General features: G+C 41.1%; 1 protein-coding gene across 3 annotated transcripts in view; it reads right to left on the bottom strand.

Annotated features, from left to right (window-relative positions):
• Positions 1-1,224: 1,224 nt before the first annotated feature.
• Positions 1,225-17,528, bottom strand: part of VTCN1 (V-set domain containing T cell activation inhibitor 1) — a 55,104-nt gene continuing 38,800 nt past the window's right edge. For 2 of the 3 annotated variants that reach the window (XM_072769618.1, XM_072769621.1), the window contains 4 exons: positions 14,307-14,654; positions 10,664-10,942; positions 5,445-5,614; positions 1,225-2,763 (listed from right to left, as the gene is read on the bottom strand). In XM_072769618.1, coding sequence (XP_072625719.1) covers positions 5,490-5,614; positions 10,664-10,942; positions 14,307-14,654 — 752 coding nt within the window. In that variant the 3' untranslated portion in view covers positions 1,225-2,763; positions 5,445-5,489. The remainder of the gene's footprint in view (positions 2,764-5,444; positions 5,615-10,663; positions 10,943-14,306; positions 14,655-17,528) is intronic. The other variant, XM_072769619.1, reaches the window with a different exon arrangement.

Below are 17,528 nucleotides of genomic sequence, written 5' to 3'. Positions count from 1 at the left end.
TCTCACTCATGGCTTTCATACTGAGACTCCTGGAGATGACTGACATGAAAGAGGCCATAAGACCAAGTCAGAAGGAGCAGGAGCTCAGGCACATAGGAAGATATCTGAATTAGGGCAGCCAGTTGGATGCGTGGAGGCTTCCCCAGCCAGAGAGAGATTGGGAATTACGCTTCCTCAATAGACCTGAAGCATACCACATATGCCATCAAGCGGAAGCTTTATTATGCAATAATGCACCCTGTAAACCCTTTCCCCCAATTAATAATGCACAGCATGAGGTCACTATGCACTATGCATTTAATCTTCAAATGACGGGTATAGTTGGGAGCTGATGCCTCAACTGAAGTTTGATGTGTTCAGTCAAATATGTTAATACTTCTGAAATGTTTTAGCCTTTGGCATCCAAATTTGAGCTTCCCCACATGTTTGTGGTGTGCATCACATTCTGGTTCTTGTGTTCAGCTGATATGATTATGTCTGTTGTCTTAATGAATCTGCCATGTGCTCATGGACAAAGCCAAAGAATTAACCTGGGTTGGGAGTGTTTCTTCTCTTACCATTTGCTCTTTCAATTTGGTTCAGCATTGGTCTCTTCTTGCAAAAAGCCGATTGGAACCAGATTGGAAAACCAGATTTTCCAGATTGGAACCAAGCTGAAAATATAGCAGGGAAGAGTTGTTCTGGAAGTCCCTTGAGAATTTGCCCTTTGGCAACTAAATTTATATAGATTTTATCCCTCTTCCAACTATCAGTGCAGTTTTTGGCAAGTCACATACCCTGAGGGCAGACAATTATATATACTTCACCCTGGGCCTCCGGGTCTTCATCTGAAAAGTGAAAGGACTAGGAAAGATGATTTTGAGGTCCTCCACCTCTAAGATTTGAAAAGTTGATAGTTACTGAATAGTAAAAATCAGATTTTTTTGACACTAGAACAATAGGTTTGTCCAGCTTTTTTGTATTCTCCTAAATTTAACTGCCTCAAGCCACTAAGACCTTTCCCAGATGAACATGTTGCAGGCTGGGAAAGTCTATGGAGTTTCCTTAAAAAACTAGGCTCAGCCACTTGGCCCATACTCATAGGCTCCTATTCATTTATCTCTTCATTCAACAAGCATTTATTGAAGGCCTGTTATGTGCTAATTTTTAGAACTTGATCCAAAGTTTAGTCCTTTATCCATCTTCCCTTATGCTCACTTCCTTTGACAAACCAGGCAGACAACAGTATAGGAAATATGTATTTAATCCTCATGAAGGGTCAGAACTCAAAAATTAAGTTTTCTATAACAAAATGGAATACAGACATGGTGGGTCCAAAGGGAGGCAGACATCAACACATGAAAAGTATGGAAAAGGGGGATGTGAACAGAACATTCTTAATCAAAGCTTTATTCCTCAGGGTCTCATTTTGAAGGTTCATTGCCCCTGCTTTCAGAAGTCTCCATGTATTTCAAGGAAGGGACATGTTTTTGCTGCCTTAATTTGAGTGGGACTAGACAGGATCCTGAGACCTGAATTCACAGTGAGAGAGCTTGAGATAAAACGCAGGAAGTTTTCACAGAACCCGATTTGTACTGTAGAACGAATGGAAAGGAACCAGCTGGAGATAACCCCATCAGGAATTCCTGGTTGCCTGAAACTGAGCTCTGGCTCTCTGTGCTGACACAGCAGCCAAAGGAACAGAGGATAGTGTATATTTGTAGGAAGCAAACAGGTTTGGTTGCTCCCCTCTTTTCTAGATCTTTTCTACTCTACATCAGGGTTTCTCTTGTATCAGCACGACTGACATTTGGGGCTGGATAATTCTTTATTGTGGGTGGCTATCCTGCTTTGGATGTTGAGCAGCATCCCTAGGTTCTGTCTATAGCATTAGCACCCTCCCCTCTCCCCCAAGTTGTGACAACTAAAATTGTCTCCAAACATTTCCAGACATGTGTCCTGTATTGGGGGGGAAGGGGTGGGAAAAATCACCCCAGCTAAGTCCCACTGCTCTAGATGCTGTTGAAGGCTGAGGTTATCGCTGTCCATGCAAGACAGAATGCTGAAACCTCAAACCTTGTGATGGCATAATGCCATATACAGTGATGATGAGAGGTCCTTTCCTGGGCCACTTAAGGATGCATGTCATCTGAGGAATAAAATGGCATTTGTTTATTTTAAAAAGAAGATGCTGACATAATTGAGAAAACCAATGTCTCTAAACTACATGTTTTATGTTAAAATTAGGACCTTTTCCATATTTCTTTAGCATTTGTCAGATAGGAGGCAATTCCAAGGCATTTTTGGAAGCATCCTAATGAAAAGTGAATTCTTTGACCCAAACTAAAATTTAGCTACCTCTGAACTATGAAGTGGCAGCTAATTAGCAGCTTCTTACTATATCCACTATAGTTTATGGATTATAAGAAGTGGAGGTATTGCAGTCAAAACTTTCTTGGAACTCAGAGCAACATTATAACAATATAAAGATTTAGAGACAAGGGAGAGGCACTATCTCATCCTGTCACTCCCTGGATGGTGGTGGTGGGGGGTGGCTAAGAGAAGGTCCCTGAGATATGGAGATCCACTTATCTCCATGTGCATTTTACTTAATCCTAACACTTATCCAGTTCAGATGAATTATGTTCCCAGCTTTTAATATATGTCTTTGAAGATAGATTTATCTTGTTTATATTGGAGTCTTCTGTGGGTTGCTTTTGGCTTCTTTTTGCTTCTTGATCTTATTTGTTCACTCCAAACTTCTAGACATGAATTCATTTCCCCCTAGAAATACAAAACTAGGTCATATCTTGTGGTAAAATAGTTCTGCAGATTTCTTGGAACTCTGAAAATAACAGAAATAGGATATCATCATAACCGTTCAGCATTTATTGAGAACCGGTTGTCTCTGCCACCGTATGAGGGTATCTCTTGTTTAGAAATGGGCTTGTTTGGGGATCCCTGGGTGGCGCAGCGGTTTGGCGCCTGCCTTTGGCCCCGGGACGCGATCCTGGAGGCCTGGGATCGAGTCCCACGTCGGGCTCCCGGTGCATGGAGCCTGCTTCTCCCTCTGCCTGTGTCTCTGCCTCTCTGTCTCTCTCTGTGTAACTATCATGAATAAATAAATAAAATCTTTAAAAAAAAAAAAAAGAAATGGGCTTGTTTTCCAGTATTTTGAGGATGTCCTATTGAGACCACATGGTACTATGGGTTGCTGGGGGAAAGGAGATGGCTTGAGTCTCTTCTTAAGGAAGGGGATCATGCTGAGAGCAAACAGGAACTGAGAGATGAACTCTGAGCAGACTCCCAGGTAGAAGTAGAAAGATGACTTCTGCCTGAGTTTCCAACCAAGGAATGTGTGTGACCCAAATATTGTGATTAGCTTTGGTTCGCAACTCTCCCAGGAGCTCCCCAGGTGTAGTCTGAGACGGCACCCCTACACCCCTTACTTGTAGGGCAGGAAGACTCAGAAGAAAGAAGCAGGGTACTCCAGATTGGTTGGCAGTTTCAAGTAGCAAAGGGCATTTACATATGAGGCTTGTCTTGGGCAGCAAGAAGATGAGTGGATCCCCACAGGTCTTAAAATTTTTTATAGGGGCCTTTACTAGGTTCAGTCACGTATACCGTGCAAGGTGTTCTCGACACCACATTATTATCTCAAGGCCATGTCCTTGCAGCAGCCTCTGGGAGTGAGACAGGCAAGTGGGACCCTTGTTCCAAGGACAGGGGTGGAGGTGAGGAGCCTCTGATTACCTGGGTGTAGCCCATGGGTCAACTGATAGTTATGCCTTTTCAATGGCCTTCCCCAACAGTCACTCATGTGTTTCCTAAGTAATGATCTATTTATTTTTAAAAAATGATTTAAGGTTCCAGGGTTCTCTGTAGTTCTAGGGAGAAAGAGGTGGAGAGCTGTAGCTAATCAGGCAACAGTATATAACCTATGCATACTGCATGTGAACATCATCTCTTACTTGTATGTCATGGCTTTTAAACAAGGCTGCAAATTACTGCTCAAAGGGAGTACAAGATGAAGATGAATAAGCTATACTCCCTATAGGTCAGATTATCTAGTTGCAGGATATTAAAAATTCATTTACAGTGTTGTGGGGAATCAAGGAAAGAAGAAAGAGTTCCTTTTCTACCAGTGAAATCCTCAAGAGAGCTTCCTCAGGGAAATTTTCTTCCAGTGACAACCATGGAGGTGGGAATGGGCGGGTTTCTTTACCAAAAGTCCATTTTGTGCACCGCACTGTTGTGTTTGGAGAACAGGAGAAAGAAGGAAAAGCAGATCAACAGATTTGCCTGCCCTGCTTAACAATCTAGGCAAGGAATATATGTGCATTATTCATGCATGCCAAGGGGATGTGGGCCAAAGGGACCATCAGGAAAGTGGGCTATAGAAGCTGGGAAGCACTGGATTGAAATGGGTGAAGGAAGTGTGGATTTGAATTGTCATAGAGTAGAGGAGACTTCCAGAAAGGAGCAGTATGAGAGGGAGCAAGGCCAGAGAGTGCAGCAGGCAGTTGAGAGAAGTAGGAAGCTCAGGAAAAGAAACTATCAGAGAGCTGTGACGTCATGGCTGAGGACTTTAACTTTGACGTGATAGTACCCAGGGAGTCACCTTAGGTTCTGGAGCAAAGGAATGCTGTGATGAGAATAGCATTTGAATAATTTTATTTTGGCATCTTATTTCCTATCACTGGACACAGGGAGAGGAAGGGGCAAGTATAAGGTTTTAGAACTAATCTGGCAGATGAAACAATGAAGGCTGGATTAGGATGAGTCTGAAAGACAGCACAGGGAAATGCTATAGGGCTTGGTAACAAATGGACATGAAGGACAGAAGGGCACAAAAATAGTTCTAAGCTTGTAAGCCTGAGGGCGTGGTGGTGATGCCACCGAATGATGTGGCATTGCTGCCTGGAGCCTCGTGAGCTCAGCTGTATACAAATTCCACACAAGACCAATATTCAGAAAACAGCATCCTACCAATAATTGGATGCTTGAGTGACAGGGAGAAGTCTCAGCAGGAGGGGCTAGTTGGTGAGTCATTTGTCAAACTGCTGGTCAATGGGAGCTTTGTTGAGGTACCTGGAGGAGGTCACTGTGTGAGAGATTATGTGCACAGCATGATGCTTTGTAAAATAGCACTGAAATCCAGAGGAACTATGGGGACTAAACATCTCTTTCTCTTTCTCTTTTCACCTTGTGGATGGATGACTCAATAAATGAAAAGAGGTTTGAATTTACACAAATAGTTGCATCACGTAGTTGTTTTTGCTGTAAGTGTATCCATGAGATCTACGCTCTTTGTTCACCTTTCACAAGACCAGGAGGAATAGTACCCACTGCCCTGGCATTGTCAAGTGTTTCTTTCTGAGGCTGATGCTGGAGGTTGCTTGACTCTTGTTAGGAACACAAGCACACACAGATCCGATCCCCACACCATTCGTGATTCATCTCACCTGTCATACCAATGACTTTGCATGTTTCTGTGTGGCCAGGGCAGCTTATTTTAGCATCAGGTAAGAGGAGAGAGGCAGGAGTACCCAGCTGATGGCAAAGAAAGAAGAGACACCCAGGGAAGCCTTTGAGTTCAGCAGCTGTAGGTGACTCCGCCTTTTAATCTCAGAGTCTGCAAAGGGAGAGAAAAAGGTTCAGGGTCACAGAGGAGAAGCTGGATGTCTTCTTCACATGGCCGGTTTAGCAAAGAAAAGCACCTGAAAAACAGAATTAAGTTGTTTCTAATACAACTTATACCCCAGTTTGGAGGCAATTTTGTACCCTTTTCTCTACTTCTCTGTAACTGGCTTAATATTAGAGCTTTCTCTTTCTTCAGAGAAAGTTCCCTTCTGTTGTCCATTCCAGTGAACACTCAGCCACATGAAAAACGAGACCAATAAAAACATTGTTATTGCTTACCAAATAAAGAATAGGATAAGTGGTCATGGCCAGTGCTTGGTTTCAGACACACTTTTGCCTGTAGGCAGTGACCTTTACAGGTTCTATGTCATTTGCTTCATCACACCACTACAAAGTGATTCAAAAGTATTATTCTCATTTTGAATAGAAAGGTAGAAGTGAAGAAATGAGATTACTCTTCTTTTATTTTGTTTTCTTCCCGGACAATCCAATCTCGTTTAGTTCATTTCAGCTTTCACACTTACTAGCTGTGTGACTTTAGGCGAGTTATTCAACCTATACGTGCCTCATTTTCTTTGCCTGGAAAATAAGGCTAAAATAATAATGGACTTCACAGAGTTCTTATGAGGATTAATCAGTTAATACATGTAAAGGACTTAGAACAGGACAACAGGACCTGGCATGTAATAAGCACTCAACAAATACCACCTGTAACAACAATAAGAGGGACCCCACTCAAGCCCAATAAGCTGACCATTTCCAAACCCACCATCTTAGTCTGAAGTCTGTCCTGAGTTCCACATCTGGATTTTTAGTTGCTACCATATATGTTTGTTAAAAATTTAATTATTCAGTAATTATATTGAGCACATGCTTTTGGGGCTCAAAGGAGTTTAGTAAGTAATATCCTCTTCCCCAGCTGAGTTCTGAATCAATTAAAGAGTAAGATAGAGTGAGGCAACTGGAAGACCAAAATATCATCTCTATCATTGGTAAGTCTGATAATAGAAGATGAAGCTTTGTCTGTAGGCAGATGGGCTGCAGCCCAGACTGTCCCAGTGATAGGTAGCACCAGATTGGGGCAGGCTTCCTGCTGCAAGGGCTAGGTTCTGTTTCTGAGAAATTGAGGGTTAGCTAGAGAAAAGGAAAAGAAGGAGCTAAACTATTTGTGTCCAGTTTCTCCTAGTAAAGTCACTAATCAAATTAATTCCTCTTCCTCTGGGGAGGAGGAGGAGAAGGATGAAGAAGAAGACTAGAAGGGTTATATTGGTGGGGTCTCTTCTCACAGGGGGAAATATATAGAGTAGGTTGGAAAGTTTTAGGGAGAATACTATCACATGCTGGGTAATGTACTAAGCATTGGACATCTCTACCTATGTGGACAATAGGCACTTTCAATTCAACATCTCCAAAACCCTCATCTCCATATCGCTTCTCCTACGTTTTAGTCTGTGGTTCATGGTATTCCTAACTTCCTAAGCAACCTGGTAGAAAGATCAGACCCATTTTGATTGCTCTTTTTCTTGTCCTTAGTATTTGTGTCACCAAGATGATTTTTTTCATTAGCTTTTGATTCTTCTCCCTTCTTTTCCATTGCCTCTGCCCCAGTTAAAGCCCTCATAATTTCTCCTCTGAACAACTGACATAGGCTCCTGACTTCATACCTTCCTATTCTATTGAAACCATTCTTCTTCAGAGCCCAACTTGAACTCTGCCTCAACGACTGAGCCACAGTCATAATTAACAACTAGACACCGTATCTACACTGTGATTAGCTGCTCTTACAACATTTATGCTATTCACCTCAGTATTTCATGGGACTTAAAAAATTGCTTTGTACGTATTTGGCGCACAATAGATCCTTATTGATGAATGACGTAAATTAGCAGTATAGTCAGAGAATATGAGATGTAAACTCTGCTGTCTCATCCAATTGTTTAAAAACATGTATGGAGTACTTACTTTGTACATGGCAAGAAGTGATTGTGTTATTTTCTGAATTTTGAGCTATATCCTACTACCATATTGTATTTAGTCCTAGTACTCATACATGGGACACTTATCCTGATGTATTCAATAAGCATAGATGGAAAAAGAATCTGCTCACTGAATAAAAGGTGTGTTCAATTTCTGTAGTTTCTTCAGTTATTGTCCTTTCTTTTAGAAGCCATTATTTATACAGTTTGGAGATATTTATTGAGATCTAAATGAGATACTATCATTACCATCCATTGTGCTAAATGCCCAATGCTTCATTCCCCCTTTTTCTTCTGGGAAGGCCTTCCCAGGTACTGCCTTATTGGTCTATGTGTGGGCAACTGACCCAAGTTGAGCCTTTCTGGGAATGTGGAATAAGACTGTGGGATTAAGGCTCATTCTGGTTACTCTATTGAATGAGAAAGACTTTGAAAGCTAAGAACTCTCGGGAATCACATTCTGCCCTATAGACTAAAACAAAAGAAAGTAAATTAGAGAGTAACAAGAAAATAGTTGAAAATCCCAATGGAGTTTTAAATTCCTGGTTCCAGTAGTTCCTGAAGCCAAATTGCACTTCCTGTTCTTGGTTCCATGAGATAATCCTAATGTTCTTTTATTAAATTCTCCATTTACTTAGGCTTATTTGAGTTGGTTTTCTGTTAGAGTCAACTAAGAGCATTCTTTTCAGTAGTCACCAATTTGTTCCTTAGGATGGTGGAAGAGCTCTCTTTTTCTCCTATGTATGCTTTTTTGTTGTTGTTGCTTATTTATTGTGGTAAAAAACATAAAATTTACCATCTTTACCATTTTGTAAGCATACCATTCAGCAGTTTTAAGTGTATTCACATTATTATGAAACAGATTTCCAAAACGTGTTCATCTTGAAAATCTGAAACTCTGTACTCATTAAACAACTCCTTTTGTTTCCCCACTCCCCACAAGCTTCTGGTAACCACCATTCTACTTTCTGTTTCTATGAATTTGACTACTACTTTAGATATCTCATGTAAGTAGAATCATAGACTAATTATTGGATGGGCTTATTTCACTTAGCATAATATCCTGAAAATTTATTCATGTAGCATGTGAAAGAATCTCCTTCCTTTTTAAGGGTAAAGAATATTCATTGTATGTATATACCACTTTTTTTTTTTTTAAGAGAGAGGGAGAGTGCAGGTGAATGAGGGGGTCAGGAGAGGCAGAGGAATAAAGGGAGAGAGGGAGAGAGAGAGAGGGAGAGAGGGAGAGAGGGAGAAAGAGAAAATCTTAAGCAGGTTCCACACCTAGCACTTAGCCTGACACAGGGCTAGATCTCAGGGCCCCGAGATCATGACCTGAGCCGAAATTGAGGGTTAGACACTTAATCGACTGAGACACCTTGGTGCCCTAATGTGCCACATTTTGTTTGTTCATTCATCTGCTATGGACATTTTGGGTTGCTTCCATCTCCTGTCTATTGTGAATCATGCTGCTATGAACATGGATGTACAAATATCTCTTTGAGAACCTGCTTTCAATTCTTTGGGATATATACACAGAAATGGTATTGTTAGATCATATGGTAATTCTATTTTTAATTTTTTGAGGAATCTCCATACTGCTTTCCATAGCAGTTGCACCATTTTACAATCTCATCAACATGTGTAGTGTTCCAATTTCTTCATATCCTCACCAACACTTGTAATTTTCCAGTTTTTTTAAATTTCATTTATTTATTCACGAGAGACACACACAGAGAGAGAGAGAGAGAGAGAGAGAGGCAGAGACATAGGCAGAGGGAGAAGCAGGCTCCATGCAGGGAGCCCCACGTGGGACTCGATCCCAGGTCTCCAGGATCAGGCCCTGGGCTGAAGGTGGTGCTAAACCGCTGAGCCACCAGGGCTGCCCTCCAGGTTTGTTTGTTTGTTTTTTTTTTTTCTTTTTAATGTTAGCTATCCTAATGGTTGTGAGGGGATCTGTGATTTTGATTTGCATTTCTCTGATGATTAGTGATATCGAGCGTCTTTTCTTATGTTTGCTGGCCATTTGTTTATTTTCTGGGAGAACTGTCTATTCAAGGCCTTTGTCCATTTTTAAATTGGGTTATTAGATTTTTTTGTTGTTGAGCTGTAGGAATTTTTTATGTATTCTGTATATCAGATATATGATTTGCAAATGCTTTCTCCCATTTCATAGATTGCCTTTTCATATATATAATTTTAAATTAAAAAGTAAGCTGACAAAATTATGATTTATTCAGTTAAATTCAGCAAACATTTATAGGGTGTTTAAATGTGCAAGGTATTCCACCTGGTTCTGGTCTTGATATAAGACAGTGGTTCTTCTGACATACTCCCTCCATGATTGATTTAATTTAATTCATCTGCAGTAAAGATGGTCTTAAAAGTCACAATCCAGTCTGTGTATATTCTTGATACTAGCTCAACCTTAGCTTTTTTATGCACTAAGGTAGGGAAGCTAGGGTGTTGGGCCTCTCTAAGTCCTACCTAGTGTTTTGAGCCTGTGAGGCCAGTTCAACCTAGAGCTCTTCAATTAATCCTGGACCAATATTGGTGGGATCGTGAGCCAGTCCTAGATGGACTGAATAAGACTAAGTCAGAGTTAGACCCTAAGACTTTTAATCTTCAGATCAAAAGTCATCTCAAAGGCAGGCTAGAACCAAATCAGTTTTGGTTGGTGTGGGATGTAGACTATGAGCTGAATATAACAAATATGTCAGATGATTGTCATTTTCCCCATTGTTTCCCCAAAGCAGTCCTATTGAGTTAGACAGGGCCATAGAATCCTAAATACTTGCTCTCCAGGCAACTACCCCCAGTCAATGAGAAGGCATATAAGATGAAGCCTCATTGTGATTTTTGACCTATATTCCATAAATATTGTTTTGTGTTAGTCTTGTTATGTAATGCAATCCCAAATATAATTGTGGTCAAGATCTCCATGAAGAGGACTCTAGAGCTTTCTATGCCCCAATACATAATGTATCTGTTAAAACAAATTAGATTTTAATTTAGATTTGATTTTCGCCCCAATAAACCCATACCAAAAGCATGGAGAAACTCACCTGTCACTTTGATATCTCCTGTAGCTTTGGCAATGTCGTTCTCAATCATACAGGAGTATGTGTTGTTGATTGTGACATTGTAGAGTACAGACACAACCTTCATGGTCACATTCTCAGAGTTCAGCTCAAAGCTGGTATTGAAGACTTCTGAGAAGTTGGCTCCCTGGTCAGCCTGGGATGCCCAGACTACTGTAGGCTGTGGGAACCATCGAGGAGCCTCACACCGTAGGTTCTCAGAACTGGCATTGTAATCTACATTCACCTCTGGGATGCTGAAGGCTGCAGGGTTGGAGGTCAAAAGGGCAGATGTCAAGATCATACAGATAAAACAATATTGCCTTTGAAGTGCTAGGTCTTAAAGACAGTCATTTCCACCATTGAAATGACTCAGTTGGGACGCCTGGGTGGCTCAGTGGTTTAGCGCCTGCCTTCGGCCCAGGGCGTGATCCTGGAGTTCCAGGATTGAGTTCTGCATTGGGGTCCCTGCATGGAGCCTGCTTCTCCCTCTGCCTGTGTCTCTGCCATTCTCTCTCTCTCTATGTCTCTCATGAATAAATAAATAAATTCTTAAAAAAAAAAAAAGAAAGAAATGACTCAGTACTTCCCCAGTGGGCCCTCTGTGTATGGCCCATTTTATTATAGATACAAATAATGATTTGTGCAACCCTTTGGCCAAAATCACAAACTCCAAAGACCTAAGTTCTAGGTATAAGTGAAGTTCATTCAATAATAAATAGATAACCTGATTAGCTCAATATTGTATACTGTTATCAAATATATCAAATAAAGAAACTACTTTGTACTTAAAAACCTTCCCACAAAGAAAAGTCCAGGCCCATGTGGCTGGAATTGTTATAACAGATAGATTTCTCCAACTAAGAGGAGTGCCAGTTCATCCCTTAAAGGATAAAGTTGATCATAAAATGTTTATTCTTTAAGGAAATTGGGCATTTTCTCAGGCACCTGTGAAGTCTCTTGGATTTTATGTTATTTTTCTGCCTGGAGGATAAAGTTAGGGTGGGGAGGGAGAGGGAGAAAGAAAAAACAAACAGCATTCACCCGTCACCCACAGAAATTCCATACACAGGCCTTGTTTTCACAGGGTTTGGATTTTGGTTGGGTGGAGACTCCAGCCCTGGTATCCAGGAGTAGAGACAGTCATTTGTTTTCTTCTAAGATAATCCTCCTTATTGGGGAGGTAAATGAACTTGAAGACTAAATGAATTTAAGACTAGCTTCCTCTAATATCCAGGCAATGAGATATTTGTGGGAAAATGTTAAGGCCTGAACTTTTGACTATAAAATCCTTACTATGACAAATGGCAAGATCCAATTAATTAATTTATTTAGCACTTTCCTTTGCCTGGGACTGTGCTGGAATGGAGTGAGTGGTGAAAGGAAAGCCTTTGCTTTGCCCTAGCAGAGGAGATGAGACTCATGCAGGCAGGGAATGAGCTCCTAGGAGATGATGTAAGGAATTACCTTTACGTGACAATGAACCACCATTTATTGAGGGTGGGCTCCGTGCCAGGTACTAAATTCCAGACATTATTTCATTTGATCCTCATAGCAGTTCTAGGGATATCTATTATAATCACCATTTTAAAAATAAGCTTTTGGGCAGCCCGGGGGACTCAGCGGTTTAGTGCCTGCCTTCGGCCCAGGGCATGATCCTGGAGACCAGGGATAGAGTCCCATGTCGAGCTCCTTGCAGGGAGCCTGCTTCTCCCTCTGCATGTGTCTGCCTCTCTCTCTCTCTCTGTATGTGTCTCTCATGAATGAATAAATAAATAATAAATAAATAAAATAAAAAATAAGCTTTTAATTTTGGAATAATTTTAGATTTATAGAAACGTTGCCAAGATAGAACAGAGAGTTCTTATAAACACCTCACAGCTTTCCCTAATATGAACATCTTAAACAACCATGGTACATTTGTCAAAACTGAGAAACCATCGTTGGTATATAATTATTAACTCATCTCCAAACTTTATCTGTATTTTAGCAGTTTTTCCACTAATGTCCTTTATCTGTCCCAGGATCCTGTATTGCATTGAGTTGGCATGTCCTCTTGGGTCCCTCTGATCTGTGAGAGTTTCTCGATCTTTCCGTCCTTTCCATGATCTTGATAGTTTGAGTGGTACAGGTCAGGTATTTTGTAGGGTGCCCCTCTATTGGAATTTGTCTGAGGTTTTTCTCATGATTAGATTGATGCTATGGGTTTTGAAGAGGAAGGCATAGGAGAAAAAGTGCCCTTCTCATCATATCACATCAGAATGCATACTGTCAATATGACTTATCACTGATAATGTTAACTTTGATCACCTGGCTGAGGCAGTGCTTGCCAGGGTTCTCTGGAAGCTGGACTTCACTAAGAAAAACACACCCAGAGTGTGATTATGGGGGAGGGAGGAAGTACTAAGCTCCACCTCCTGGAGTAGGGAGATCTGAGTGCATTATTTGGAGTTCATCTGTGAAGACGCTTTGTATCAGCTTGCTTGTATTTATGGAAGTATGGATTCATGTGTATTTTATACCTGCAGTTTTCATTTAATACTATGCAGTTTATTTTGTTGTTCGAATTGTTCTAGCTTTGCCACTGGAAGCTCTTTCAGATGGCTCCAGTGTCCCTTTGATGTGACCCTGCTAGTCCCTGTTTTAAGGTGAAGAAACTGAGTCTTGGTGAGGCTGCTTTGCCAAGGCCCTAGTACTTGCCTAGTTCTGGCTCTAGGTCTGTGCTTTCCATCATAGAAACACACGTTATGAAGTGTCCAAGAAAGGCCTCTGCAGACTGGTGTAGGCCAGGAGGCCTCAGGATACTTTCTGCCTATCTTGCAAAGGCCTTTCTCAAATGCCGAATTCTTTGTGGGGATTCTTCTATCCCTTCCTTCCCGATGCATTTGGGTGAATCTCTCTGAATCCCCAAATCACTCTATATTTCTTTTAAAAGCATTTGATGGACTTGACCAATTATTATTACCTATTATTACCTATCATTACCTATTTTTCTTATCTCTGCCCCAGCCCGCAACTCTATAAGTTGTGTACTGTGAGCTCTGCAAGAAGTGGGACAGTCACCTAGTTTTCTTAATCATCTTTTTATTCCTCTCAATACCTATCTGAGTTCCTTATACATAAATTCACCAAGCTGAGTTAATAAGGAAGGGTGGATTTCACTGGAAGAGGATTAGTAAGTTTATAGAACAATATTGTTTTTGGTTAGTTCCTTTTGAACTTCTCCTAAAATGGGTTCCACTCACATGAGTCCCTGGAGGTACTGATTTCAGACTTGGGCCAGGGTCCACTTAGCATAGAAAAGTCTCAGGCCAGATCAGTTTTCTCTTACTAGCAATAACCAAGGTTACCATAAAAGAGACCACGTTTATTTTGGCAAAATATTTCAGGGAATATACCTGAAAATCCAGAAAAGGCTATACCTGAAAAATCCAGAAGAGAAGACCTAATCTTATAGGGAGCTATTTTTGGAGTTGGTGCAGGTGTTGGATGGCAAGAATGGCTGCTGCCAGAATGGTCTATGTCTTATGGATCAGTCATAACCATAACATATTTCAGCAGCAACCCATGGTCTTTAGCCCCAATTACCTTTGGGTACTCTCTTTCCCTCTTTCCAAAAGTAACTCACCTCCAGTTTTATACTCAAGGTTAGCATTCCCTTTGCCTTTGGAGGTGATGATGTAACATTTATAGGTGCCAGCATCTGTGAGTTGCACATTTTTCAGCCTCAGAGAGGCATTGCCACCTATCACTTGATCAGCAAACACTGCTGTCCGGCCTCTGAACATTTCATCTTGGTCTGACAGGTCGTCTTTGCCTTCTTTGAACTCATGCACCAAGCCCATAACACCTTCCTTCAGCCACTGTATCACGATATCAGAAAGTTTGATGTCAGGCTCAAAAGTGCAGCTCAGGATTCCATCCTCCCCAATGTTTCCAGCGGAGGTGAGAGTGGTGACTGTAATGGAGTGTCTCCCTGTAATTCAGGAAGCAAGGGTCAATGCCAAGGGAAATTTTGGAATGTCGACAACCAAACCCCTCATTACTAAATTCCGAACAGAGACTTCTGTATTATACTGTATTATATTAGAAATATAGAAGAACAGGAGAGGCATTAAAAAAAGAAGAAGAAATAAGGATAGAAAGAACAAGAAGACAGCAGCCTTGATATCTAGAGGAGATCTGCTCTTTGAGAACAAGCAACCCAAGCCTTGAGAGGAAACAAGGGGAGAACACATTGAACTTTGAGTTTGAAGATGAGAATTCAAGTCCTGGCTTTGTCACTTGATAGCTGTATGACCTTGAATAAGTCATGTAACCTCTCTGGGTCTCAAAAAATGGAGGTAATGATATCTGTCTTACCTACCTTAAAGGAAGGGTTCTTGTGTGGATCAAATCAAATGGATGTGAACTTGATTTGCAAACTGTAATTACACACATAAGGTATTGTTATTCTTAGTTAACCAGAAGTGGCACAGAAGTGAAACCTCATGTTAACTAAATGTGGCCAGCAGTTCGGAAGAATGCTAAATTCTAAAGTGGGGTTTCTTGTATTCCATTTGAATGAATGAAGAAACCAAAGCAAAGACGAGATAAGTGACGTGGTTAAGGTTATAGTGCAAGCAATGGTATAATGAAGAATTAATTAAATTGATTTTTGGCTTAAGATAGAAGCCAGCCTCTCCTCTCCAAACATACCAGTAATAGAAATATAAATTATGCCAGCCATGTCCACGGCCTCTCCCTGACTTGCCCAGTGGATGGCCTGAGCAGACTGTGAGGAATTAGCCAACTGTTCTTTCCTCATTGAAGGCTGCTGACTGGGAATGTCTAGAGAGGTGATTTAATTAACTGAATCTTCGTGAGAGGCTCCTCCTGTGATTGGATGTGAAGTGAAGGAGAGGAGGGGTATCTGAGTCCAAGAGGAGAGTGGAACAGTTACAAAGAAGTGTGTGGGAGAGGACATGAGAGAGAAAGATGAAGAGAGTCCTCCATCCCTAGAGCTGTCTTAGATCCTGAGAGTTTTCAAGTCTAGTTTCCACTGAGTAACCTTTAAACAACACTATCTTAAAACAGTCTGCACAAATCTCTCCTTCTTACAACCCCAGAAGTCCAAACTGATGAGTCTTGGGTACTTCTCAACTGTACTTCTTAGCTTCCTTATTGGTATTCCTGCCTCTCATTCTTGCCTCCATCCACTCTATTTTGTAAAATTGCATTAATCCTACAGGTAGACCTTAAAACACAATTTGGACATGTCAGTTTTATAATCACTGATCCTTCATGGTTCCCAAGGGCTGTGGACTAAAGTTCAGACGAACCAGCATGGCCTTCAAAGCTAAATGCTACATGGTATAAATACTGCATGGCACACGGTGATTGCCCCGTAGATATTAGCTCTTCTTGCCACCTTTCCAGTCTCATTTCCTGCTACATCCTTTCATAGTCTCTACTGTTTATGTATATCAAGTGATTTATTCATTTTCTGCCTTCGCTGGAAAAATACGTAAGCAAAGTATACATGATATTTTTCAGATTTCAGAAAGAAACATTATGAACATAAGGATATCCTTAGCATTTCACCTCTTCTTGCCCCTCAGGGATTGGAACTAATTGGCTCCTAGTCCTTTGGAAAGTAGGTGAAGGTAATGGATGAGGGACAGCCCTGGAGAAACTGAGCCAGATGGATTTATATTAGAAAAAACAGAGTTACTGATGGCAGGAAAATTATAGGAGGATGTTATGAGGGCATTAGAGTGTGGGAGAAGAGAGACTTTGGAGCAGCTGCCATGCGTGGTGGTCATTCATGTGGGAGATTTGGGAGAGGAATTACGAAAGAGGAGGATAGTATGAAGTTTTGCTGTATAATATGAATGCAACACATCCCATCCCCTGTCTTGGCATTTTCTTGAACACTACTTTAAAGATTTAATTTGCTTTTCAATTATTTTTACTTGATAGACTAATATCTAAAACATTCCAGGCTAGTACTGGTTATACAATTATACTATGCATCTTCACACCCCCGTTCATCTTGCACCTACAATTTATAGTTTCCTCCTCTCCTTCATCACCGGTTATCCAAATTCTACTTATATTCAAGGCTATTCAGATGGCAGCCCTTGCATGAAACCCTCTTTTGATCTGCCAAGACAAAATTAATATATTCTCTACTCTCCCATAACACTTTCCCTTGCCTTTATTATAGCAGCTGTCTCCTTCTACCTTGTGTGTCGTCTGTCCCCAGAACAAATTTGTAAGCTTTCCAAGGACAGAAACTGTCTTAATGGTTTTTGTAAATCCTATAATGCTATGATGGTTGATTTTATGTGTCAACTTGACTGGGCCATGGGGTGCCCAGACATTTGGTCAAACATTCTGAGGTATCTGTGAGGATGTTTCTGGGTAAGATTAACATTTAATCAGTAGGCCGAGTAAAGTAGATCACCCTCCCTAATATGGGGGGGGGGGGGCTCATCCAATCAGTGGAAGACCTGAATAGAATAAAAAGCCTAAGAGGGAACTCCTACCACATAACTGCTTTCAGCTGGGACATTAGTCTTATCCTGCCTTTGGACTAGAACTGAAACACACTGTCTTCTTGGATCTTGAGCCTGCCAGTTTTGGGACTGGAACTACACCATTGGCTTTCCTGATTCTCAAGCCTCTGGACTCAGATTGGAACTAAACCATCTGCATCTCAGCTTGCTGATAACAGATCTTGGGATTTCTCGGCCTCCATAATCATGTGAGCCAATTCCTTCTAAATCTCTCTCTCTCTTTCTCTCTCTCATCACACACACACACACACACACACACACACACACACAATCCTATTGATTCTGTTTCT

The sequence above is a fragment of the Canis lupus genome, chromosome 12, assembly GCF_048164855.1.
Source record: "Canis lupus baileyi chromosome 12, mCanLup2.hap1, whole genome shotgun sequence".
Classification (NCBI taxonomy): Eukaryota; Metazoa; Chordata; class Mammalia; order Carnivora; family Canidae; genus Canis; species Canis lupus.
This window is presented reverse-complemented; position numbering and strand designations above follow the sequence as displayed.